Source organism: Podarcis vaucheri, assembly GCF_965113315.1.
Source record: "Podarcis vaucheri genome assembly, chromosome: 2".
In the NCBI taxonomy this organism is placed as follows: Eukaryota; Metazoa; Chordata; class Lepidosauria; order Squamata; family Lacertidae; genus Podarcis; species Podarcis vaucheri.
This window is the reverse complement of record NC_138760.1, coordinates 127,932,399-127,958,789: the sequence shown is the minus strand read 5'-3', so window position 1 is coordinate 127,958,789 and position 26,391 is coordinate 127,932,399. Positions and strand designations below refer to the sequence as shown.

Genomic DNA, 26,391 nt, shown 5'->3' with positions numbered 1-26,391 from the left:
GTCACCATTGCTGAGGCTGCAGTGTGCTTGTGGAGCCTCCGGGGACACTCCTTCGCCAAATGGCCTGGATCCTCGCAGATGTAACACTTCCTGTTCCCTCTAGGAGGCTTCGCTTTCACTGCTGCCGGTGCTAGGGCTCTGGCTGCTGACTGAGCCCTTGCACCTCCAACCTCCATCGGTTCCCCTCCCCCTCCTGGCGGAGGTGTGGATTGCGCACGCGCTGCTTCCCTCGGAACGAAAGAGAAACTTCTCGCTGCTTCGCGCCCTCCACGTCCTTCATCTCTGCACCATGGACGTTCTTCCAGCCTCACCCCCACAGTCAGCGCCCTTTGGACCACCTCCTGCGTGCTTCGGGGCCTCTCCCCCCTTGCAATTTCATCCTTAACCGCTGAACTTAGACCCTCCCAGAAGAGGTCTCTGACAGGGGGCGAATCCCGATCCCATTCTAAAGCACTGACCAGCGCAAAAAATCGGGCGTGATACTGCCGGACGCTCGCCCTCCCTTGTTTTAGTCCATGAATCTCCCGTCTGGCAAGATCCACATCAATAGTAGACAAAAAACACGCATCCATCGCTTTGATAAAGGCATCTGCATTCTGAAGCGCCGGATCTTTATCCCTCCACAAATTGCGCAGCCAGGCTTTGGCATCCCCATGCAAATGGGACAATATGAACCCCACCTTCTCTTCCTCATCTCTAAAGTCTTTTGCCAGCAGTTGCAGTGCGCACATTACGTCTGCTCTAAAATTAGGGTACTGTTGCAAAGTCCCATCGAAGTGAGCCACAAGCCCTCCTGCTCTCCGTGCCAATCCCACGCCCTCCGGTCTGGGTCCCGGTTGCCCTTGCTTAACAAGCATTTCAAACCTGGCGTGTAGGTCTCTGTAGGCGGCTGTAGTCTCCTCCTCCCGTTTCTTGGAAGCCAATACCTCTGAGGACAACTGGGTCACTGCCTCTTGCAGCGCGGAGATCCTCTGTTCTTCCGTCATCTTGCTAACCTTTGTGAGCTCGCTTACAGACACCCCTCTTCCTCCCCTAGCGGCTTCTGCTCCCGCTGCGAGGTTTCAGGTTTCTGAAGCTTTGAAGAGACGGGTCTTACTGTCAGAGCTGCTACCAGGTCCCAGCTCACATAGGACCACGCCACACAGCGTCCACTTTAAAAGAGTCTTTATTGAGTTACAGGTTTCATTTCCGAACTGCAGCGTGCAGCTCTACACCTTCTGCTCTAGGTCGGCGAAGACCCGTCTGAGTCCCCGCCTCTTGCACACCAGCTTAATACCCTAGCCTTGCTCCACCTCCTTCGCCTCTCCCTACGTCTCTGGGTCCTTCTGCCCCCCTGGGCCTCCTCCCTTCTACTCTCCTCTGACGCTGACCCCCCTGATCCTTCTGCCTCCTTGCGGCGGGCTTTAGGACCTGGCTCACTCTCCGGGCTGCTTACTGCTCCAGCTTCCGCTGCATTTGAACTTGGCGCGCGCGCCCAACTCTCTACTTTCCTCTTAACCGTTGCCTCGCTCTCTGAGGAGGGCGTGACCACCCCTGACTCGTGCCCTCCCTCCTGCTGACAGCCTCCGGAACCCGATGCCTGGCTACCTTCCTCCCTGCTGCTCTCAGTCTTGAGCGTGGGTCCCGACTTCCAGCTGCTGCCGCCCTCAGTTATGAGCGTGGGTCCCGACTTCCAGCTGCTGCTCTCTGAATCTCCTCTGTTCCCTTCCTCCTGGGGTGTCCCCCCGGATCCCCCCCTTGCTCTGCTCACTGGGGCTCCCTTTTGGGAGTCCTCTGACTCACTGCTTAGGCTTGGAGATCTCGGGTCGTCATCATCACTCATTCTCCCTTCGGCTTCCTCCCCCTCGCTCTCTGTTTCCACCCTTCTCTGCGTCTCTGCTTCTGAACCCCTGACAGTAATGAATACCCAAAAAAGGACAGAACATGGCTACTATACTCGACTTTCATTTGAAGCTAAAGCTGCAGCTGCGCAGCTTTTCGAAAGAGTATTCAGTTGTACATGTTCAAACAGTGTGCTATCCGTGGAGGGTTGGACAAGGTGCACAGAAATGGAACAACAGGAAAGTTTATCCAAGGAGGAGATGGAGGCAATCTGGTCTGAAGACCGCTACAGCACTTACTACAGCGTCAAGTTTGTGGCTCATGCCCTAAATGCTGCATATTCATCCAAATCCAAATGGAAGGTAATGGCGGGTGGAGAAGACAGATTGGAACTTCAAAAGTTGCAGCCATGGCAGGTCTGTCCTCTCCCCTGTTTTGTAAATACCTTCTGGAATCCGTTTCAGATTTTATATTCTTTGTAGTTTACTTCATTGTTATTGTTAAATATGTTTAGATTTCCTATGCCCTGTCTTTAGTAGGACATGTTAATAAGTTTTTTTTAATTATTCATCTATTTTTGTGGTCCTAAGATACTTTGAAAATTGATTAAAATTATTTTTTAAAAAAGATAATTTGGGAAAGTTAGGGGGAATCTTTCAAAGCACAAAATAAGCTATTAAAAATTGTTAAGGAGCATTCTCTTACATAACGCTTAATTAATTGACTGATTGATTGACTGATTGATTGATTGCTATATTTAGTTCATAACATTTATATACAGTATTGCTTGACTCCTGAAAAAAACCTCAAACCATTTTACAAAAAAAGTTAAAATGAAAAGAAATTCACTAAAGAAAACCCTTATTTAAAACACAGAAAGTTGAAATCACAATAGGATAGCTTAAAGCCAATTAAAAGGCATGTTAGCTTTCTACAGTTGCCAAGTGCTTGCTAGGATTTGTCCTCTATATGTGTTTATTTGAGTCATATGTCCTGTGAATTTATAACCTGATAAAGGACCAGTTGTAATGACCAAAAGGTTGTTATCTTTAGCTGACACGAGGCCTCAATGTCCTTGATTTAGGACTATTCTCTCAAAACTGGTAAGATGTCTGGAACCTTACTCAATTATCCAAGAAAAACAAGACTATGCCCCACAAAATATCCAAAGTCATGAAAAGCTTTGCTCAATAAAATACCCACATACTCATTTTCTCACAAAATCCGGATATCATGTTTTATAAAGCTGGTGTTTTCTCTGCCATTCTAGCTTCACACTTTCTTGAAAGAAATTTGGCTTTCCAATTCATCCATAGGAGGGATGTATTCTGATCAGAATGGGGAGCTGACTGCCAACTTTGATATCGTGAACTGGGTCGTATTTCCCAATAGATCTCACAGCAGAAGGAAAGTTGGGAGCATCGAGGGACAGGCATCCTCCGGCATAAAATTCTCCATTAAACCGGAAGCCATTATGTGGCCTGGGAACTTCAGCAAGGTCATTGCATTTATCTGTTTATTTATGGTACTTATATGCCACCTTTTCTCTATGGAGCTTCATGGCTACCTGGGAATTGAACCTTAGTCTCCTGGGTTCTCATCCAACTCTCTAGCAACTATGGCACAACCAGCTCTGGTTCCCTTGCTGTGACATCTGTTAAGTTCTGATAATTTGCTGATAGGAGCCATTTTCAGTTTAACCCTAAATGGGCCCTGTGTAGAGTGAGACCGGCTCCTGATTGTGTAAAGCACTGCTGTTTTCCCTCTCTATTTTTCCCTCTCTTTTTTGCATAGCAAATCAGATGGAGAGGGGCAAAGAGAGGAGAGGCTGCTCTTACACTTGCATTTTCATCTGTCCTTCTGAGTGGATGAACAAGGACATCAATGGGCCAAATTTGGCAGTATGGCCCTAGCTGCCATGTGGGCTTCATCAGCTGCCCAATAACGGTGACTGCTTATAAAAGCACAACAATACACACCATAGTATAGGGGTGCCATTCCTGCAGGTTGTCTTGGACACATCCAGGAATGGGCTGCAGAAATTGCACCCAGACAGCTTTTTCTGAAACAGCAACATGTCCCGGAAAACCTGCACATATGGCAAGCAGAGTGATTTTTAAAAAAATTAAAATTCAAAGAAAAGCCCAAAAACATTTACAAAAGGGAAAAAATAAAGCTCAACAACTTTGTCCGGAATATGGCAACCTTTTCACAGTGACAAAAAAGAACAATAAATCTCAAATGCAATTTAAAGGCCATACTTTGTTTATTCCTTTGTGTTCAACAATATTTGTGTTCAACAATTAAAAATGAAATTTCATGTCAGAAAGAAAATGAGCTCTCCACAATTCTACCAAATTTGAAAGGGTCTCACTCCCATTTTAAAGCTTTCTAACCTGGTCTCAGTATTATAAAAATGATTTTTACTTGAGCGTATTTTTAGTCAGGGCCTTCAGATGATGTCTGTATTTTATGCTGATCTCCTTGGGTGCTCCTTTTCCTTCTTTTTAGGTCGTGCCTCGTTCAAGATGCACTGAAAGCTGTCACCCTGGATATGCCAGAGTGACTAAAGAAGGGGAGCCCATTTGCTGCTATGATTGTGCTCCTTGTGCAGAAGGGACCATCTCCATTGAGGAAGGTGGGTGACTTCAGAGGAAAGGGAGAGGCAAGATTTCAGGGGGCTCCAGGGGGTCACCCAGGGTTCATGCTCCTTTGGAGAACTGAAGACTCAGGGGAGACTGCTGTAGCTTTAAGAAATATGATTTATTCGCATATTTACACCTTCAGTCTGCATGGAGGAAGTCCAGATCTTAGCACATGATCAAGAGGGACTTGTTTACCATAGCAGTACAGTTTACTTGAGTGGAAGAAATCTCTCCCAACCAATCTTCAGCCAGCCTAGCCAAAATGGGCGCCTTCTTGTTCTCTGCCTTATTCTTCCCAGCACACCATGCTAAAGACTGTATTTTCCTGACACCTCAAACGCACACACCATCACCATGGCAACCTCTGTCAGAAAACAGACAGGTATGAGTGTAAGAATTTTGTTAGTCATTCTGAAGTCATTCTTCTTCTCTTCAGATGCAAAACATTGCACCCGATGCCCAGAAGATCAGCATGCAAATCAAGCGCGAGACAAATGTGTCCCCAAGACTATAACATTTCTCACTTATGAAGAACCCTTGGGGATTGTCCTGGTTTCCTTTGCCATCCTCTTGTCCTTAACCGCTGGTGTTGTCCTAGGAATCTTCGTTAAATACAAGGAAACTCCCATGGTCAAAGCTAACAATCGGGACTTATCCTATATAATCCTTATCTCCCTCCTGCTTTCCTTTTGGTCCTGCTTCCTGTTCATCGGCCGGCCTAGGAAAGTGACCTGCCTTCTCCGACAAACAGCCTTCAGCATCATATTTTCATTTGCGGTTTCCTCTGTGTTGGCAAAAACCATCACTGTGGTGCTGGCCTTCCTGGCCACAAAGCCAGGGAACAAGGTGAGGAGATGGCTGGGGAAGAGTTTGGCCAACTCCATTGTCCTTTCCTGTTCCGGTATCCAAATTGTCATCTGCAGCATCTGGCTGGGAATCTCCCCACCCTTCCCAGACTCCGACATGCACTCCCAAGCTGCAGAGATCATCCTTCTATGCAATGAAGGATCTGTTGCCATGTTCTACACTGTCCTTGGCTACATGGGCTTCCTGGCTGCAATCTGCTTCACAGTGGCTTTCCTAGCCAGGAACCTTCCCGGGTCCTTCAATGAAGCCAGTCTGATCACCTTCAGCATGCTGGTCTTCTGCAGTGTTTGGGTGTCTTTTGTTCCCACCTACCTGAGCACCAAAGGGAAGTTCATGGTAGCTGTGCAGGTCTTCTCTATGTTGGCCTCCAGTGCTGGGCTTCTGGGCTGCATCTTCCTTCCCAAGTGCTACATTATCATCCTCAGGCCTGATCTGAACACAAAAGCACATCTAACTACAAAACGCAAAGATGGTAGTATCTGATTCTTTGGTTCTTTGAAGATTCTTAGCGTCACATAAAATACAGTATTGCTAAAGTGGACCTGACCCTGATGTCAGGATGCTGTCATTGGCTCTTTGCTCTCCTACTTTTAAGGCCCGCTGGGTTCTGGGAGGCGGGGGGTCTGTGATGCTTTCTATTGATACCGTGTCAGCAAGCCGCTGCTCCATTTCTTTCTCCTCCTCCTCTCCCATTATTTCCCAACTTTACCCCTCATCTGCCTCTGAGCTGTGTCTTCCTCCATCTGTGATGAAGTCCATGGCTATGGTTTCCCATGCTCCTTGTGGGGTGGGCAGCAGTTGTAGTAAGTCTGCTGGGGCCTCCCTTGGTCTCTTTGCCCACTGACACCTCTCACAGGCTCTCATGTCCTCCTCCCTCATCCTTGGCCACCAGAACTGCTGCGCCTCATGCTTTAACGTCTTGTGCTGCCCGAAGTAGCCCAGTTTAAGGTTGTCATGGCATTGACCCAGCACCTTGGCTCAGAGGTCTCCCGCTGGGATGTAGAGAACTTCTCTCTACAATAGGCCACCCTCCTCTACAAAGCCCTTGGCTTCATTGCTGCTTTCCTGCAGTGCTGTTAACTGCCTTTGGCGAAGGCATCCTCTCTTTGTTTGCTGCTGGAAGTTTGTGACTTCCATGACTGATCCAGCACCTAGTTGTAGCTGTGCTGGTTTCAAGATATGTCTATACACTGAGACTGTCTCGTCGTTCTGATATTCAGGCTTCCTGGAGAGAGCATCCACTGCTCGATTCTGACTATCCGACACATACTGGACCCTGAAGTCAAACCGAGCAAAGAACTGTGTGCAGTGGACCTGCTGCTGATTTAGACGACACTCCAGATCGTGATGGTCGGTGCACGCCTCCACCTTGTGCTATGCTCCTTCCAGGAAGTGTCTCCACACTTCAAAGGCTTCATTGACTGCTAAAAGGTCGTTTTCCCAAATAGTGTCATTCTGTTCGGAAGGAGCCAATTTTTGAGAGTGGAAGGCGCACAAGCTTAGTGCCCCCTCTTGGTCTTCCTGCAGCAGCACAGCACCAACCAATCTGTCATAGGCATCCCTTTCTACAACCAACAGGCTGCGGGGGTCTGCATGAGCTAGGTACACCTCTGAGGAGAACAAGGTTTTGAGATGCTCAAATGCCTGTTGCGCCTCAGCAGTCCACTGGAACGGCTTCTTGCCCCTCTAGCAATCCATGAGGGGGGGGTTGTGAGTTTCAAATAGGCTGGCATGAACTTGCGGTAATAGTTGATGAACCCTAAAAACCTCTGAAGGTTTTTCATTATCTTGAGCTCCTCCCACGAAACTACACTCTGCACCTTAGCAGGATCCATAAGCACCCCCTCAAGTGTGAAGTGGTACCCCAAGAAATCCTTGCCAATTCTTCATTTTGATGATTTATTGTGCTGGTTAATTGTTCTACGTGTCATCTTCACAATAAATTTTGTTGTAAAAGCCATTGAAATTGTTCTTCTAGGTTATCAGTATTAGCTGGCTGCCCTGTTACGCCATCTGTCATGATTTATGACCTAACAGCCAATGAAAGTTAACTCGAGACAATCTGTCAGGATGCTGTCAGCAGCTTCTGGCTGGTTGCCCAGGAAAGCATAAAGACAAGGAAAGATTTCTTACCATCCTTTTTTATTTCAATTATTACAGAGAGAGGCTATAGAACTCAGCCTCTTGGATAATAGTATTGTCCCAAGTGAATCTCCACCCTCGTCTCTCCCACTTCCTCATTCGTCACTACTATGGGTGCTGCTATGTGCCCTCTGTCTTTGAGCTCTTTGCTCTCCTACTTTCAAGGCTTGCCAGGTTCTAGGAGATGGAGGGTCCTGGATGCTTTCTAATGACTTCAACCAGCTGCCATTCCACCTTTTCATCATCTGCCACGAATACCCACAGCATTAAGCCTGGGTCTGACTGTTAACTGTCACTTTGCTGAGGTTTGAAGCTCATTCTGTCTGTGACATCATACACTGATGTCACAATGATACATCTGCATTCATCCGTGGTAACGTCACTGGCCAACGTTACTCCTGCAACTAGGTCACCAGCAGCCTGGCTCTCCAGCAAACCTAATGTTTTAATTCATAGCCTGAGCATGAAGAAGAATATGGAGATCATCAGGGGGGTTGGGCTGAGTGTTCAGGAGTGTGCGGATGATACACAGCTCGACCTCTCTTTTACATCGGAACCAGTGAAGGGGATGAAGGTCCTGTGTGAGTATCTGGAGATGGTTGGAGGATGTATAGTAGCCAACGGATTGAGCTCCATCTGGTAGGCCGTCTGAGACCCTACCGGCCCACAGACTGTATCACCAGAGTAGTGCATGCTCTAGTTATCTCCCACTTGGACTACTGCATTCAGGTAGGTAGCCATGTTGGTCTAACGCAGTCGAAATAATAATATTAAAATGTCCAGTAGTACCTTAGAGACCAACTAAGTTTGTTCTGGGTGTAAGCTTTCATGTGCATGCCCACTTCTTGAGATACCTACTGAAGTGGACTACTGCAATGCACTCTATGTGGGGCTACTTTTGAAGGTGACCCAGAAGCTACAACTAATCCAGAATGTGGCAGCTAGACTTGTGACTGGGGGTGGCCGCTGGGACCATATAACCTAAAGGATCTTCACTGGCTCGCAGTACATTTCTGAGCACAATTCAAAGTGTTGGTACTGACCTTTAAAGCCCTCAACAGCCTCAGCCCAGTATACCTGAAGGAGCATCTCCACCCCCATTGCTCAACCCAGATATTGAGGTCCTCCTACGAGCGTCTTCTGGCAGTCCCCTCACTTCGAGAAGTGAAGTTACAGGGAACCAGGCCCTACATACCACAGACTGTCTCGCCAGAGTAGTGCATGCTCTAGTTATCTCCCACTTGGACTACTGCATTCAGGTAGGTAGCCATGTTGGTCTGAAGCAGCTGAAATAAATATTTTTTTTTAAATGTCCAGTAGTACCTTAGAGACCAACTAAGTTTGTTCTGGGTATAAGCTTTCGTGTGTTAAGTTGTGGGTGAACATATCAGACACAGTGATTCTTCAAACAGCTCTTGTTGTGGGTGGGGTATAAATATTAAAATAGTTGTTGCTGTTTTGATTATAAAATATGCTTTTAGTTTTTAAAAAATCAATGAAAACACAATGGTGCTGTTTCATTTATTTTACACCTCTAGTGGGTCTATAATCTGATTCGTTCTTAATGTGCTCCAGAAGCAGAAATATCATTGGGAAAGCTTCTCCTAGCATGCAAAGACAGTGTGAGGATGACCCACAAAACTGAATGGGAATACTGAGTAGAGATGCTAGGATTCCACTGTTGACTTCACAGGAAACTTTTACCCATACACAGATTGACAGGCCCATCAGTGAGTTCTTACAAAAAGCAATTTCCACAGTGGTTCAAAGAGCAATAGAACCTCAACAGCTGAAGGCCTCATTCGCAAGCAGTGAGAGTCACTTCAGAAGGTTCCACATCTTCAAGAATCTGCCCCAAACTCCACTAACACCTGCAGTAAAACACACTGTTTTTGAATGTGTAATGGATGGTTACATACTGGACCCCATAGATAACACTGATGTTAATAGCCTTCCTCAGCCCAACTATGTATGATTGAAATTATTCCAGGGAAGGAGCAATCTTCAAGGTCTATAAGAGATTTCTCTCTCCTGACTCTTCCAACATTCAGCTTCATTGGAAGCCAAATTGAATTGAATCTCTAGTCGGCTGCTAATATACAGTGGTACCTCAGGTTAAGAACTTAATTCATTCTGGGGGTCCTTTCTTAACCTGAAACTGTTCTTAACCTGAGGTACCACTTTAGCTAATGGGGCCTCCTGCTGCCGCTGCACAATTTCTGTTCTCATCCTGAAGCAAAGTTCTTAACCTGAGGTACTATTTCTGGGTTAGCGGAGTCTGTAACCTGAAGCGTCTGTAACCCGAGGTACCACTGTATTACTTGTGGGTGTCGGAACTTAAGAGGTTAAGTTGTTCCCATGATGCCTCAACATTCTGACGTCAGCTTTGGAAGCTGGGAGGAGTTTTCTGTTCTGTTCCTCTCGGTCTTTGAGGGAGAAGGACGCAGTTTGTCATGGCTGCGAGAAGTCCTGGAGGTTTCTGAGAAATGTCGCAATAAAGAACTGTAAATGGACAATCTGGTACTCTGTGTATCTGTCTGAAGCTACGTGACAGCTTTGCCGCTGTGTTTTACTCTGCTAGGCGTGACTGGAAGGAGCAGAATGCGCAGCTGAAGGGAAGCGCGCCGGACCCGCTGTAAAGAGCTAAGTTGGGTCGTAAACCAATTAGCAGGTCACGTCTGATCAATAAATCAACAGGTTATGGAGCCTTAATTACCGCTTGTAAAGCTGTCACTGGAGGCTGCCGGAATGCTTTGAAGTCTGCGTTCTGAAGCAGTGGCGCTGACGGGAGCGGAGGCCTGTGTCTGAGGCAAGAAAGCCAGCTGAGATGAGGCTGCAGAGAGCTTGGAGCTGTGCCTAACGTTTGAAGGCAAGCTGACGACGACGCTGAAGCCAGCTTGGAGTCCTGCCTGAAGTTGTGAGAGGCAGACGATCTCAGCTGGAGGAGCTGATCTGCTAGACCGGGAGCTGGAGAGCGGCTGTTTGTTTACGTGAGTACGCTGGGCCCCGGGGGAAGATGGCAGAAGACCAAGAGGTGCTTGAAGCTCCGCTTGAGAAGCTTGAAGAGCTCACCACCCAGTCGTGGGAAACCTGGGTCAGAAGGGTGAGGGCCTGGTTTTGGGCAACTGGCCTGTGGGACGTACGCAAGAAGGAGCCGTCCCCAGGCAAACCGGCTGCTGCTGAAATTGCGGGGCTGGTGGACAGAGATGCAGAAAAGCTGCAGTCTGCTTTTCTGGAGGAGAAAATGCAGAGAGAGAAAGCTGAGAGAGCTGAGATCTGCATGTTGAGAGCAAGCGTACATGCTAAGCTGTTGCCGCATTTGGAAGGCATTGAGTCGGCCTGTGACGCCTGGAATGTGCTGAGGGGTTTGTGTCAAAGCTCAGCAGGAGGCCAGGAGCAGGATGATGCCGAGTGCTCAGCCAGAAGCCCTGATTTTACAGCCTCACAGAGTGCTGTTGGAAGTGCCGGGGGGGCAGAGAAGCCCAAAAGCCAGTTTGGAAAAGTTTCCACTGTGTATGCCGAGGGGAAGTGCTGTTTCAGAGGGGGCGGAGCTGGTGTCCCGGAAGCTTTGCTAGCTGAGAGCTCACCCCAGTGTTTTTCTGTTCGTCGGTGCTACGTTTGTAATTCCACGGAACATCTGCGTCGCAATTGCCCCCACCGGAGCAAGGAGGCAAGGCAGGATGTTGTCAAGGTCAACTCCCATGGGAACCAGTCGGGTTTCCATGGCAACCAGCCTGGAAGAACTGTCAGGCGTGGGACTGAGTCAGGTGGACGTGACAAACACCAGGAGGAGACTTATCAAATAACAGCCAGTCTGGCATTGTTTGAGGACAGCTGTGAGAAAGGCTCTGAGTTTTGTTTTGTGATAGACTCTGCAGCTAATTGCAATTTGATTCCAGAGACCCCTGCTGTCGAGATGTGGAATTGCAGGGCAGTTCCGATCGGAAAAACTGTACTTTTCGCAAATGGACAGAAGCAAAATGTAACTAACGTTGCAACTGTTTATGTTTCTGTTTTGCAGGAGCAGTTGGAGTGTTGTACCGTCCCAGGGATACACCACTGTCTTTTGTCTGTGCCTTATTTGTTAAAGAAGGGGTTTAAGGTTTGCTTCAAGGATAATGCCTGCACAATCTCCAAAGGAGGGAGGATACTTGCCAAGGTTAAAAAGGGGCAGAATGATCTCTTCATTCTTAAAACGCCTCTGGAGGGTGAGGAGAAGGTTGAAAAAGCACAAGCCTTGCGTGCTACAGTTCCCACTCATGTGTCATGTGCCCATGTTTGGCATGCAAGGACAGCTCATGGTTCTTTAGAAGAACTACAGACGCTGCCTGAGGTCGCCAAAGGTTGTAACATTGTAGAATGTGGATGTGTCATAGATTGTGAAGCATGCAGACAGGCAAAGGTAAAAGGGTGCAGTTACCCAAAGGTGGAGAGGGTACACACCAAACCCTTTGAACTGGTTCACATAGATCTGTTGGGTCCCGTAAAGGAACCAAGTCTGGGAGGGGCCAGGTTTCTGCTGACAATGCAGGATAGCTTTACGCAGAACACCTGGACTCATGGTCTCAAATCCAAGGAAGATGCAGCACAACTGATCAAAGGTTGGATTGAGGAGGGGGAACTAAGGTTCTCCACCAAAGTGCGAGCAGTCACAAGTGACAGAGGTGCTCAGTTTACAGGATCTGCTTTGCAGAAGTTCTTTCGCAAGAAAGGGATACGTCACACAGTGACTTCACCCAATCAGAGGGGGGGCGACAGAGCTAAGATGTGAAGCTCTGGTCAGGGCTGCAAAGGTGTTGCTGACAGATTCTGGGTTGCCACCAAAGTTTTGGCTGGAGGCAATCAGGTATGTGGGTTTCACCTGGAATCGTACCTACAATTCAATGATAGGTGACACACCGTTTGGTTTGTTGCATGGCAGGAAACCCCAGATTCATTTTCTGCGCACGTTTGGTTCGGACGCATCTGTGCCGGTGCCTAAGGCTTTGCAAGGGCCAGATGGACCCAAGTTCCGGAAAATGATCTTCTGTGGGTATGAGCCAACAGCGCGTGCATGGAGGTTTGCGTTCCCATCAGGTGATCAGAGTAAGATGCTGATCAGCAAACACGCTGAGTTCTACGAACAGGATGAAAGGTCAAAGACTCCTGTCAAGCGTGATGTTCTATCAGAATGTCTGTCTGATTCAGAGCAGGAAGATTCTGAGGAGGAGGAAGGAGAGGCTGAGTCTGCTGATGACGACCAGGTCACTGACCAAGGTCTGGAGCAGGGTGGGGCATCTCCACAAGTTGTTAAAAGGGAGGCCAAGAGTGAGCCTAGTTCTCCGGTGAGTGTGAGGGAGAGGATTCGAAGTCGTTATAAGTCAGAGGGGGAATCCCGGGATGCAGAGGACACACCTGCTGGTGATGGTGTGTCAAGGGAGACATCTGAGTTTGTGCCCAGACGGTCAAGTCGCACAACGAAGGGTATTCCACCTGAAAGGTATCAGGCCACAGGTGCATGGGTAAGTTTCGCACAGTGTGAACCTGAGAGTTATGTGGTTGTTCCACAGGTCTTGTCAGAATGTGATGCAAGAGGGGGTGTGGGTGTCGGAACTTAAGAGGTTAAGTTGTTCCCATGATGCCTCAACATTCTGACGTCAGCTTTGGAAGCTGGGAGGAGTTCTCTGTTCTGTTCCTCTCGGTCTTTGAGGGAGAAGGACGCAATTTGTCATGGCTGCGAGAAGTCCTGGAGGTTTCTGAGAAATGTCGCAATAAAGAGCTGTAAATGGACAATCTGGTACTCTGTGTATCTGTCTGAAGCTAAGTGACAGCTTTGCCGCTGTGTTTTACTCTGCTAGGCGTGACTGGAAGGAGCAGAATGCGCAGCTGAAGGGAAGCGCGCCGGACCGCTGTAAAGAGCTAAGTTGGGTCGTAAACCAATTAGCAGGTCACGTCTGATCAATAAATCAACATTACTAAGCCAAGGGCAGATATTATTGCTACTGTATAAAGCCAATTGACCACTCAGCACTAACTTCTATTATCTCATGTGAGTATCTCATGGCTTATCTCTGTGTTAGAGACCTCCATTGGATGCCAATGAATCTATAGTTCTGAGGCAGTGTGGTGTAGTGATCAGGGAGTTGGACAGGGGCCTAGGACACAAGGGTTTAAATTCCCGCTTAAAGTCCAAAGTTCTAGTATTATTACTGGGAAGGAAGAAAACTTTTTCCTATCCATATTATCCACAGCATGCTTATAAACCTCTATCATGTCCCGCCTTGGTCCATCATAGCTATTCTATAGTTTCTTGGACTTTACTGGTCAATGTTTCGTCAAGTTTAGAAGGGCCCAGATTGACAGCCCCATCTTTGAGTTCTCACAAACATGTTTTGCCCTGGCTCTGCAGCTGCCCATTGAGTCACACACCGATTCCAGGGATTTGCAGAGGAGGTGGACCTTCTTAACCTTATAATTATCAAAATCATGGTGATTTGTTTATCTAGTCCAGGGATTTCGCCAATGGTGGCCTTGGAGTCCACAAATCACATAAGCATCAGAATCACAGGCAGAATGAGATAACTTATTGTCACAAGGCTGCAAGAAGGACTGGGTCATAAATATCAGAAGCCTCGCCTGAGAGATTTGGGGCTGGCAGGGCTTGTTTCTATGGGAGGTTTCCTTTTTCTCTGCTTCTGAAGCTACTGTAGTAGTCCAGCTGTACTTCTAATGTTACTTCTTTCATAAGAGTGTACGACTCTTGCAGGCATAGTCAGGATGATATTTCTGCTGCTGCTGTTTCTGCTGCTAATGCCCCATGGAGCCAGTAGGATGCTGAAAGCAAAATGCCCATTGAACCTATATATGGAATCTGATCCGTTGAATTATTACAGGCCAGGAGACCTCATTAGTCAGGTCATATTTCCAGCAATTTATAGAACATTCAACTTTTTCCGGCATCCCGAAAACACTGTTAAGACGTAAGTGACTTTATGTTACCCAGTCTGCATTCACATTTATTGCTGTTTTCCAGAGGCAGCATCTAATTTCTGCCCATCCCTAATTAAACTTTCTCTCTCCATTGCCCCCCTATTGCCTTTCGAATTAGATTTGGGGATTGAAAGTCAGCATTGAAGTACCCAGTGACCCCTTAATATCCTGCAAAAAGAGAGTTTAATTCTGAATCCTTTCCCTTTTTTGGGCTATAGTTTCCTTAATAAAAGGGCAGCATCTAAAGCACAATTGATCATCTCATGTCCTTCTTCCTGGGAAGCTCTTTCTGAACTGCTCCATATAAAGATAACACATTAAAGGAAAATTTGGCTTTTTAATATATTTTTATGCAAAAAGGGTGTTTCTTCCTGGTCAATAATTACATGCCTTTGCAGAGCTTCCCCTGTTCCCAACAGAACTGTCTAACTTAAATGTCTCATTTGCTGTTGGGTGTATTTGGATTGCATCATGCTAATCTTGCAATTGGGGATCGAAGAAAGTGTAAAAATCAGAATGCAAGGTGACCACCTCCTTCCCTTCAGACTCGCTGGAACGCTCAAATCAGTATAGGAATCTTACTAGGTAGTTCCACCAGACTCAGAAGTTAAGGTGGGTAGACCAAGAGAGGGCATTTCTCTCTTTCATATCTTCTCATCCTCTAAGGAGTTCCTAACAGGTCTCTGCACTTAAGAAACTTTACGTGATCATTTCAGTCTAATTCACCCCAGTTCAAGCTCCACTAAATGCTACTCCTTTCTTTCTTGGTGGATCTGGGTAAGATTCTGCTCCTTCCTAGCTGCAGAGTTTGGCCCATTAGATATAACTTGTATAGAGCAAGGAGTTGTTTTCATTTAATGGAGAATGGAAGGCTAAAATGATTTTTCATTTATTCATTTATTTGCAGTTTTTCAGCAAATGACACCTCAGCAGTCCTCTCCATCTTGTTTGCAACCCAGGAGATCACCCGGCATCTTAAGCATTTAGCCAATGTCACCCTGGGCTATAGCATCTATGAGGCCGCTTTTGATGTCAGGACAACTGCCGATGCCATGCTAGACAGTATTCCAAACTACAGCTGTGGAAGAAAGAATAACGTGTTGGCTGTTTTTGAAGCAACTTCTTCTGAAATCCCCCACCTTATTTCAAGCATGTTAGGCATCTACAAAATGGCGCAGGTAGGAATTGGAAGAGAAGAGATCAGTTATGTTTCATTCCTCTTTGCTGTCTCTCCTGCAGTGGTGAGGAACCCCTTCATGCACCCAGAAGTTTCTAAACTGCAAAGCCAACCATTCTGTCAATTAGTCATGCTTTTGCAGACTGATGGGATTTCTACTTCACAATATTCTAAGGGCCAATTTTTCCAAGGAACACAAAAGAAAAGCACCCAAAAAGAGAGACTAGGGGGGAAGGAATCACATTTTTAGAATGTGGAAAGCAATTTAGAAAACCCTCAGCCACTTCCTGTCTCCCTCCCCAGACTGTCAATAGGAAGATGTAGTTGACAGTAGCCCCTGGCTCCTAATGAGTTCTTGTTTCTCAGGAAGACCAGTGGCAGCTAACTGAACACAGAGGTTTAAGTGCTTGGACTCCTCCAGATTGTATAGATGCTTAGCAGTGCTATTTCTGGGGGGACGCAGGGAGACGCATACCCCTAAACATTTTGTGAAACTACCAGGAGAAGAAACTACAAATGTTTAGTTTCTTCTCTAGCATTGTAAATCCTCAGTTCCATTGAATAGCATCGTGAATCATCACTTCCGTTGCTACCCCTGTTGGCAGCTTCCTTTCCTTTCCCAGTGTTTCCTGAGTATAAGATGGAAGCGAGAGTGCCCCTAAACATATTTTTTTAGAAAAAAAGCACTGCTGTTTAGCATCTGCCTCTCATTCTTTGCATTGTGACTCTAGGAAGAGTTTGGGGTAGCATGACCCCTGAAGGCCCCAGATGCCCTGGTCTGTCTCAGTGTCCATTGGAGCCACTTCCTTCTCTGTAAGCTCCAGGTCCTCCACTGAACAGGATTCCTCCATCAGAGGAATGGCATGCATCCCATAAGCCTCTGGTTAGCTACTGTGAGAAGATTGGCCTTTGGCCTGATCATGCAGTGAGGCCTTTCTTGTGTATTCCTGAAACCCTGACACCAATCCTTTTCATACTAGATCAGTTTTGGCTCAGCTGCTCATGATCTGAATGACAAAACCCAGTTCCCTTTTATCTACCGGATAGTCCCCAAAGAAGAAACACAGTACATGGGGATTGTCAAGTTGTTGCTCCATTTCGGGTGGACGTGGATCGGTCTCTTTGTTCCAGACAATGACAATGGAGAAAGGTTCCTAAGAGCCTTCACCCTTCTGCTGATCCGGAGTGAGATTTGTGTTGCTTTCTTGGAAAAAATTAATCTTCTGAAACTCTCATACTTGCATTTTAATGTATCTGCCTTGAGACAAGTCAAGGTGTTTGTTTATTATGGGGACTCTGAGCACAGAATTTATCCAATCATGATGTTACAAAGAATTGATGAAGTGAGGAAAACTCAAGGGATAGTCTGGATCACAACAGATCTTCTGGACATTGATGAGATGTTGTTTGGTGGCACAGATTACTTCCAGCCTGCCCAAGGTTCTTTGTCCTTTGTAATGAATACCAAAAAACGGACAGAACATGGCTACTATACTCCACTTTCATTTGAAGCTAAAGCTAAAGCTGCACAGTTTTGGTCAAGAGCATTCAGTTGTACATGTTCAAACAGTGTGCTATGTGTGGAGGGTTGGACAAGATGCACAGAAAAGGAACTACTGGAAGCATTGTCCCAGAAAGAGATGGGGGAAATCTGGTCTCAAGACCGCTACAGCACTTACTACGGTGTCCAGTTTGTGGCCCAGGCCTTAAATGTCGCATATTCATCCAGATCCAAATGGATGTTAATGGCGAGTGGAGGAAACAGATTGGAACTTCAAAGGTTGCAGCCATGGAAGGTCTGTCCTCTCCCCTTTTTTGCAAATGCTCTCTGGAATCCGTTTCAGATTTTATATTCTTTGTAGTTTACCTCATTGTTATTGTTAAATATGTTTAGGTTTCCTATGCCCTGTCTTTAGTAGGACACGTTAATAAGGATTTTTTAATAGTTCATCTATTTTTGTGGTTCTTATATACTTTGAAAATTGATTAAAATCATTTTAAATACATAATTTAGGAAGCTTGGGAGGAATGGATGTAGCCTACCTTGATTTCAGCAAGGCATTTGACAAGGTGCCCCATGATATTCTTGTAAAGAAGCTGGTAAAATGCGGTCTTGACTATGCTACCACTCAGTGGATTTGTAACTGGCTGACTGACCGAACCCAAAGGGTGCTCATCAATGGTTCCTCTTCATCCTGGAGAAGAGTGACTAGTGGGGTGCCTCAGAGTTCTGTCTTGGGCCCGGTCTTATTCAACATCTTTATCAACGACTTGGATGATGGACTCAAGGGCATCCTGATCAAATTTGCAGATGACACCAAACTGGGAGGGGTGGCTAACACCCCAGAGGACAGGATCACACTTCAAAACGACCTTGACAGATTAGAGAACTGGGCCAAAACAAACAAGATGAATTTTAACAGGGAAAAATGTAAAGTATTGCACTTGGGCAAAAAAAATGAGAGGCACAAATACAAGATGGGGGACACCTGGCTTGAGAGCAGTACATGTGAAAAGGATCTAGGAGTCTTGGTTGACCACAAACTTGACATGAGCCAACAGTGTGACGCGGCAGCTAAAAAAGCCAATGCAATTCTGGGCCTCATCAATAGGAGTATAGTATCTAGATCAAGGGAAGTAATAGTGCCACTGTATTCTGCTCTGGTCAGACCTCACCTGGAGTACTGTGTCCAGTTCTGGGCACCACAGTTCAAGAAGGACACTGACAAACTGGAACGTGTCCAGAGGAGGGCAACCAAAATGGTCAAAGGCCTGGAAACGATGCCATATGAGGAACGGCTAAGGGAGCTGGGCATGTTTAGCCTGGAGAAGAGGAGGTTAAGGGGTGATATGATAGCCATGTTCAAATATATAAAAGGATGTCACATAGAGGAGGGAGAAAGCTTGTTTTCTGCTGCTCCAGAGAAGCGGACACGGAGCAATGGATCCAAACTACAAGAAAGAAGATTCCACCTAAACATTAGGAAGAACTTCCTGACAGTAAGAGCTGTTCGACAGTGGAATTTGCTGCCAAGGAGTGTGGTGGAGTCTCCTACTTTGGAGGTCTTTAAGCAGAGGCTTGACAACCATGTGTCAGGAGTGCTCTGATGGTGTTTCCTGCTTGGCAGGGGGTTGGACTCGATGGCCCTTGTGGTCTCTTCCAACTCTATGATTCTATGAATCTTTCAAAGCACAAAATAAGCTATGAAAAATTGTTAAGGAGCATTCTCTTACATAAAGCTTAATTAATTAATTACTATATTTAGTTCATAACATTTATATATTGCTTGACTCATGAGGAAACCCTCAAAGTATTTTACAAAAACATTAAAATAAAAAAATTCACTAAAGAAAACCCTTATTTAAAACACAGAAAGTTGAAATCACAATAGGATAGGTTAAAGCCAATTAAAAGGCATGTTAGCTTTCTACAGTTCCCAAGTGCTTGCTAGGATGTGTCCTCTATATGTGTTTATTTGAGTCATATGTCCTGTGAATTTATAACCTGATAAAGGACCAGTTGTAATGACCAAAAGGTTGTTATCTTTAGCTGACACGAGACCTCGATGTCCTTGATTTAGGATCATTCTCTCAAAACTGGTAAGATGTCTGGAACATTACTCAATTATCCAAGAAAAACAAGCCTATGCCCCACAAAATATCCAAAGTCATGAAAAGCTTTGCTCAATCATATACCCACATACTCATTTTCTCACAAAATCCGGATATCATGTTTTATAAAGCTGGTGTTTTCTCTGCCATTCTAGCTTCACACTTTCTTGAAAGAAATTTGGATTTCCAATTCATCCATAGGAGGGATGTATTCTGATCAGAATGGGGAGCTGACTGCCAACTTTGATATCATGAACTGGGTCGTATTTCCCAATAGATCTCACAGCAGAATGAAAGTTGGGAGCATCGAGGGACAGGCATCTTCCTACATAAAATTCTCCATTAAACCAGAAGCCATTGTGTGGCCTGGGAAATTCAGCAAGGTCATTGCTTTCATTCATTTATCTGTTTATTTATTGGTACCTCAGGTTACATATGCTTCAGGCTACATATGCTTCAGGTTACAGACTCCGCTAACCCAGAAATATTACCTCGGGTTAAGAACTTTGCTTCAGGATGAGAACATAAATTGTGCTCCGGCGGCACGGCAGCAGCAGGAGACTCCATTTGCTAAAGTGGTGCTTCAGGTTAAGAACAGTTTCAGGTTAAGTACGGACCTGCGGAATGAATTAAGTACTTAACCTGAGGTACCACTGTACTTATATCCCACCTTCTCTCTATGGAGCTTCATGGCTACCTGGGAATTGAACCTTAGTCTCCTGGGTTCTCATCCAACTCTCTAGCAACTATGGCACAACCGGCTCTGGTTCCCTTGCTGTGACATCTGTTAAGTTCTGATAATTTTCTGATAGGTGCCATTTTCAGTTTAACCCTAAGTGGGCCCTGTGCAGAGTGAGACCGGCTCTTGGTTGTGTACACCGCTGCTGTTTTCCCTCTCTGTTTTCCCCTCTCTTTTTTGCATAGCAAATCAGATGGAGAGGGGCAAAGAGAGGAGAGGCTGCTCTTAAGCTTGCATTTTCATCGATCTCTCTGAGTGGATGAACAAGGACATCAATGGGCCAAATTTGGCAGTGTGGCCCTAGCTGCCATGTGGGCTTTTTCAGCTGCCCAGTAACAGCGACTGCTTATAAAAGCACAACAATACGCTTCATAGTGTATGGCTGCCATTCCTCTGGGTTGTCTTGGACACATCTAGGAATGGGCTGCAGAAATCGCACCCAGACAGCTTTTTGCTGAAACAGCAACATGTCCTGGAAAACCTGTACATATGGCAAGCAAAATAAAAAAATGCCTTCCAGTAGCACCTTAAAGACCAACTAAGTTAGTTCTTGGTATGAGCTTTCGTGTGCATGCACACTTCTTCAGATGCACACGAAAGCTCATACCAAGAACTAACTTAGTTGGTCTTTAAGGTGCTACTGGAAGGCATTTTTTTATTTTGACTATGGCAGACCAACACGGCTACCTATCTGTATATGGCAAGCAGAGTAACTTAAAAAATAATATGAGTAACAATTCAAAGAAAAGCCCAATTCAAAGAAAAGCCCGGGTTAGCGCGATCGGCAAATGGCGGATTCCCTCCGAGCTCTGGAGGAAATCGGCTTCGTGGAAGACAGGTCCTGCCGCGGCGGCGACGTGGGGACCCTCAGAAACCACAGGCGCGGAAGCCTGTGGACCTGGTGACTCGGCGGGCACCATTTGCGTCCTCCCCGACCCACGAAGAAGCCTTTTTAAAGGCTTTGGAGCAGGTGACGGAGAGTGGTGTGGTGCTGTGAGTGGATCGCTTCTTCTACGGAGTGAAGCCACGAGCCATGGCCGGAGAGCGCTGACTTCTTCCTTGAATATTTGGGCTGCAAAAGTAACAACCCGTGAGTAGTACGGAAATTGGATTTAAAATCCTTCTTTTAAATTCGGCACGACCGGGGGATGCATTAAAAGGAAGTCCGCCCCCGTTTTGTAGACAATTTAAAGCAAGAATTGGATAACTAAGGTCGTGAGACCACTTTTCTCTTTGTGAGATAAAAAGTTATTAATTCCACAATTTGGCACTATAAGTATTCTGCTGGAGGATAAGAACTGATTTTAAGGAGTTGAGGCGCAACCCCCCGGGATCTGGGAGTGATCCGCGAGAGAGCCTGCTGAGGAGATATAAAGAGTTTGACAGCTGTCAAACGAGCTGTCAAAGTTACAAAAATTCGCCTTCCGTTATTTCTGCTGGTTATTTTTGATACATTTGACTTGAAGCCGTTGAAAATTAAGAACAAATAAGAACAAAGTAACTAGATTGTTGGAGAAAGAATATTAAGTAACCAGAACCCCTCTAGAGGGGGTTCTGAGACATTACAATGGCTGCAGATGGAAAATTACAGGCCGAGCTGGAAAGAATGTTCTTTCTTGTGGGAAAATTACAAGATCAGAGTGTAGCTCTGGCTACAGATGTTTCAACCTTGAAATTGAAAGTAAATAATCTTGTTGATGGTGTTAAGGACTTGACTCAAGAAAATTCTGCAGTTGAACAAAAAGAGATATGTGCAGACTCAGAGGAGTGGGAAGGAGGAGCTGAAAGGTTGCAGGTGAAAAAGGACAACCAGAGGCCTGTAAAAATGGATTATAGAGAAAACAAGACCTGGATGATGAAAATTTGGTTTGAACTTGAGAATGAAGATTGGAGGAATCTCCCCATGGGGAGATTGGAAGACCTATGGATTATAAATTTGATCAAGGTGAAAGTTGGAGCTTTTGGGACATTTGGGACATTTGGACCTAAAAGGAACAAGAAACATGATTCGGGCTCCACTTTTGAATATGGAGGTCTGGTTGGAAGAAATGTAGACCCCATTGGGACAGAGCTTCTCCGAGATTCGATGTTTACTATAAAAGACTACCAACAAAACCGGCAGAGAGGAACTGAAAGAGATTTAAGGGCCTCCGGGCTGAGAGTTGACAGATTGGTGGATAATTTTTGAGGATCGAAACCGGGAAAGGGGGGGGCGAGAGTTTTGGAATCCAAAGGGTGTAAAATTATATGTTGTTTTCTGTTTTTTTGTTTTGTAAATAATATAAAAATTGGGGAAATTGTGGAAGGGAAATGGGGTCGTCCTTAGAAAAGTATGTAAATGTATTTTGGTTTAATTGAGGTTTATAAGTTAAATTTGGTTAACTAAGAAGAATTAAGTAAAATATTAATAAGGTAAAGGTGGGAGATAAGAACTTGCTGACTAAACTATTGGAGTTCGGATGCAGAAGGGGGAGGTGTGGGGAAGTCAGGGAAAGTGGTTAAGAAATTAGGAATTTGAAATCATATGTGTTTGTCTTTGTGTTTGTATGTTTGTGTTGTGTATTGTCTGTGTTTGTGTAAGTTTTGAAAACCCAATAAAAAATTTATTAAAAAAAGAAAAGAAAAGCCCAAAAACATTTAGAAAGCGAAAAAATAAAGCTCAACAACTTTGTCCAAAACATGGGAACATTTTCACAGTGACAAAAAAGAACAATAAATCTCTAATGCAGTTTAAAAGGCCATAGTTTGTTTAATCCTTTGTGTTCAACAATATTTGTGTTCAACAATTAAAAATGAAATTTTATGTCAGAAAGAAAATGAGCTCTCCACAGTTCTACCAAATTTGAAAGGGTCTTACTCCCATTTTAAAGCTTTCTAACCTGGTCTCAGTATTATAAAAATGATTTTTACTTGAGCGTATTTTTAGTCAGGGCCTTCAGATGATGTCTGTAACTTATGCTGCTCTCCGTTGATTCTCCCTCTCCGTGTTTTTAGGTCGTGCCTCATTCAAAATGCACTGAAAGCTGTCGCCCTGGATATGCCAGAGTTGCTAAAGAAGGGGAGGCCGTTTGCTGCTATGATTGTGCTCCTTGTGCGGAAGGGACCATCTCCATTCTGGAAGGTGGGTGACTCCAGAAGAAAGGGAGAGGCAAGATTTCAGGGGGCTCCAGGGGGTCACCCAGGGTTCGTGCTCCTTTGGAGAATTGCAGTTGCGGGGGAGACTGCCGTAGCTTTAAGAAATAGGATTTATTCACATATTTACACCTTCAGTCCGCATGGAGGGAGTCCAGATCTTAGCACATGATCAGAGCGACTTGTTTGCCATAGCAGTACAGCTTACTTGAGTCGAAGAAATCCCTCCCACCAATCTTCAGCCAGCCTAGCCAAAATGGGCGCCTTCTTGTTCTCTGCCTTATTCTTCCCAGCACACCATGCTAAAGACTGTATTTTCCTGACATCTCAAACGCACAGTGCATCACCATGGCAACCTCTGTCAGAAAACAGACAGGTATGGATGTAAGAATTTTGTTAGTAATTCTGAAGTCATTCTTCTCTTCAGATGAAAGCATTGCACCATATGCCCAGAAGATCAGCATGCAAATCAATCTTAGGCTGTTTTTTTCCACTGGCTTAAATACTTAAGTATTCCAAATAATCAAAATCCTATCATTTATTAATCTCTTATTATTGTTTCCCAATGTATTAGAAAACAGACAGTTATGCATGTAAGAATTTTGTTAGTGATACAGAAGTCATTCTCCTTCTCCTTAGATGCAAAGCATTGCACCAAATGCCCAGAAGAACAGCATGCAAATCAAGCAAGAGACAAATGTGTCCCCAAGATTATAACATTTCTCACTTATGAAGAACCCTTGGGGATTGTCCTGGTGTCCTTTGCCCTCTTCTTGTCCTTGACCACTGGCATTGTGAAAGGAATCTTCATTAAATACAAGGAAACTCCCATAGTCAAAGCTAACAATCGGGACTTATCCTATATCCTCCTTATCTCCCTCCTGCTTTGCTTTTTGTCCTCCTTCCTGTTCATCAGCCAGCCAAGCAAAGTGACCTGCCTTCTCCGACAAACAGCATTCAGCATCATCTTCTCAGTTGCCGTCTCTTCTTTGTTGGCAAAAACCATCACTGTGGTGCTGGCCTTCCTGGCCACAAAGCCAGGGAACAAGGTGAGGAGATGGCTGGGGAAGAGTCTGGCCAACTCCATTGTCCTTTCCTGTTCCAGTATTCAGGTTGTCATCTGCACCATCTGGCTGGGAATCTCCCCACCCTTCCCAGACTCTGACATGCACTCCCAAGCTAGAGAGATCATCCTTCTATGCAATGAGGGATCTGTTGCCATGTTCTACACTGTCCTTGGCTACATGGGCTTCCTGGCTGCCATCTGCTTCACGGTGGCTTTTCTAGCCAGAAAGCTTCCTGGGTCCTTCAATGAAGCCAAGCTGACCACCTTCAGCATGCTGGTCTTCTGCAGTGTTTGGGTGTCCTTTGTTCCCACCTACCTGAGCACCAAGGGGAAGTACATGGTGGCCGTGCAGATCTTCTCTATGTTGGCCTCCAGTGCTGGGCTTCTGGGTTGCATCTTCCTTCCCAAGTGCTACATTATCATACTCAGGCCTGATCTAAACACAAAGGCACATCTAACTACAAAAAGTGAAGGTGGTAGTTTCTAATTCTTAGCTTCTTTGAAGATTCTTGGCTTCACATAAAATACAATGTTGTTAACGTGGACCAAACATTGCTGTCAGCAGCTTCCAGCTGGTTGCCCAAGAAAGCATAAAGACTTTGGTCATCTTGGTCTTCCTTTCAAAGCACAGCACCAACCACTCTGTCAAAGGCGTCTGTTTATTTGACCAACACCCTGTGGGGGTCTGCATGAGCTAGGTACACCTCTGAAGAGAACAAGGTTTTGAGATGCTCAAATGCCTGTTATGCCTCAGCTGTCAACTGGAATGGCTTCTTGCCCCATCAAGCAATCTGTGAGGGGTGTAGTGAATAGGCTGACATGAACTTGCGGTAATATTTGGCCAATGCTACAAACCTCTGCAGGTCTTTCTTTGTCTTGGGCTCCAGCCGCGAAACTACGCTCTGCACCTTAGCTGGATCCATTTGCACCCCCTCACTTGTGAGGTGATACCCCAGGAAATCTTTGCGAATTCTGCATTTTGTTGATTTATTGTTCTGCTTAATTGTTCTATGTGTGATCTTAACAATAAATTTTGTTGTAAAAGCCATTGAAATGGTTCTTCTCGGTTATCAGTGTTGGCTGACTGCCCCGTGGCTCCTGCTACGCCATCTGTCATGACCTAACCGCCAATTAAAGTTGACTCGGGACAATTTGTCAGGATGCTGTCAGCAGCTTCTGGCTGGTTGCCCAGGAAAGCATAAAGACAAGGAAAGGTTTCTTACCGGACTTCCGGGTTAGCGCCTCCGGCAATGGTGGAATTCCTCTGATCGGGAGGAACCCGCTCCGTGGAAATCAGGGTCTGGCCGCCGCAGTGAAGGCGGAGACCCACTAAAAACCACAGGCGGGAGAAGCCTGTGGACCTGGGATTCGGCTGGCACCATTAGCGCCTCCCCTACTCGCGGGGAAACCCGGTTTCGGGGATCCGGAGCGACGTGGGGGGAGTGGCGCGGTGCTTCAAATCGACTGCTTCTTTCACGGAGTGAAGCCGCATTGCTGTTGCCGGAGAGCGCTGACTTTTTCCTGTGGACAATTGGACTTTAAACAACTACCCGTGAGTAGAACGGAAAATTGGATCTTTAAACATCGTAATTTGGCACCGAAACGGGAAGGTTTCAAACAGGAAGTCTGCCTTCCTCTTTTGTAAATAGAGTGAAGCAAAGACGTTGCAAGCTAAAGTCCTAGAAAGTCTTTTGTAAAGGAGTAAATTTCCATCGGTTAAAATTATTAAACCCACCTTGGAAGCAGGGGAAGAGGGGGAAAATCTTGGACCTAGCAAGCCTGCAGGAGAGAGTCATGAAAATCAAATTACCACTGCTCTGAACCTGGAAACGGGCTGCCAGTAAGATTGATGTTTTGGGAGAGTTCATTGACTGTGAACAGAACGTATGTTGACAGCTGGTTAAATAAGAGAAACATATTGTTTCCATTGTCCTCTTCTGCAGTTAAAAAGGAGGAAAAGTAACTGAAAATTGAAACTAATTTTATTGTTTAAACTGTGTTTGAAAGGATTGATACAAGTGGAGACTGTTTCCCTCTAGAGGGAGCTTTTGAAACTGTTACAAGAGTGGAGCTGGGGAATCTACAGCTGTAAGATAAGAAGTTGTGAGAATCAGGGATTGACCTTGGACCATTTAAGAATGTTGACAGAAGAAGTCTTGGTGACTGTACTATGTTAGATAAGCTACTCACTGGAACAGCTCCACAAGAAGACGGATGTTAT

At 45.6% G+C, this 26,391-nt stretch overlaps 1 protein-coding gene across 13 annotated transcripts in view; it reads left to right on the top strand.

Annotated features, from left to right (window-relative positions):
- Positions 1–24,701, top strand: part of LOC309527296 (vomeronasal type-2 receptor 26-like) — a 123,966-nt gene extending 99,265 nt beyond the window's left edge. For 4 of the 13 annotated variants that reach the window (XM_082214020.1, XM_082214021.1, XM_082214022.1 and 1 more), the window contains 4 exons: positions 16,602–17,417; positions 19,389–19,616; positions 22,967–23,093; positions 23,744–24,701. In XM_082214020.1, coding sequence (XP_082070146.1) covers positions 16,602–17,417; positions 19,389–19,616; positions 22,967–23,093; positions 23,744–24,657 — 2,085 coding nt within the window. In that variant the 3' untranslated portion in view covers positions 24,658–24,701. Of the gene's footprint in view, positions 1–3,095; positions 3,320–4,332; positions 4,460–8,670; positions 8,735–15,351; positions 15,623–16,601; positions 17,418–19,388; positions 19,617–22,966; positions 23,094–23,743 lie in introns of those variants that run through there. The other 9 variants (XM_082214017.1, XM_082214015.1, XM_082214016.1 and 6 more) reach the window with 6 other exon arrangements.
- Positions 24,702–26,391: the final 1,690 nt, after the last annotated feature.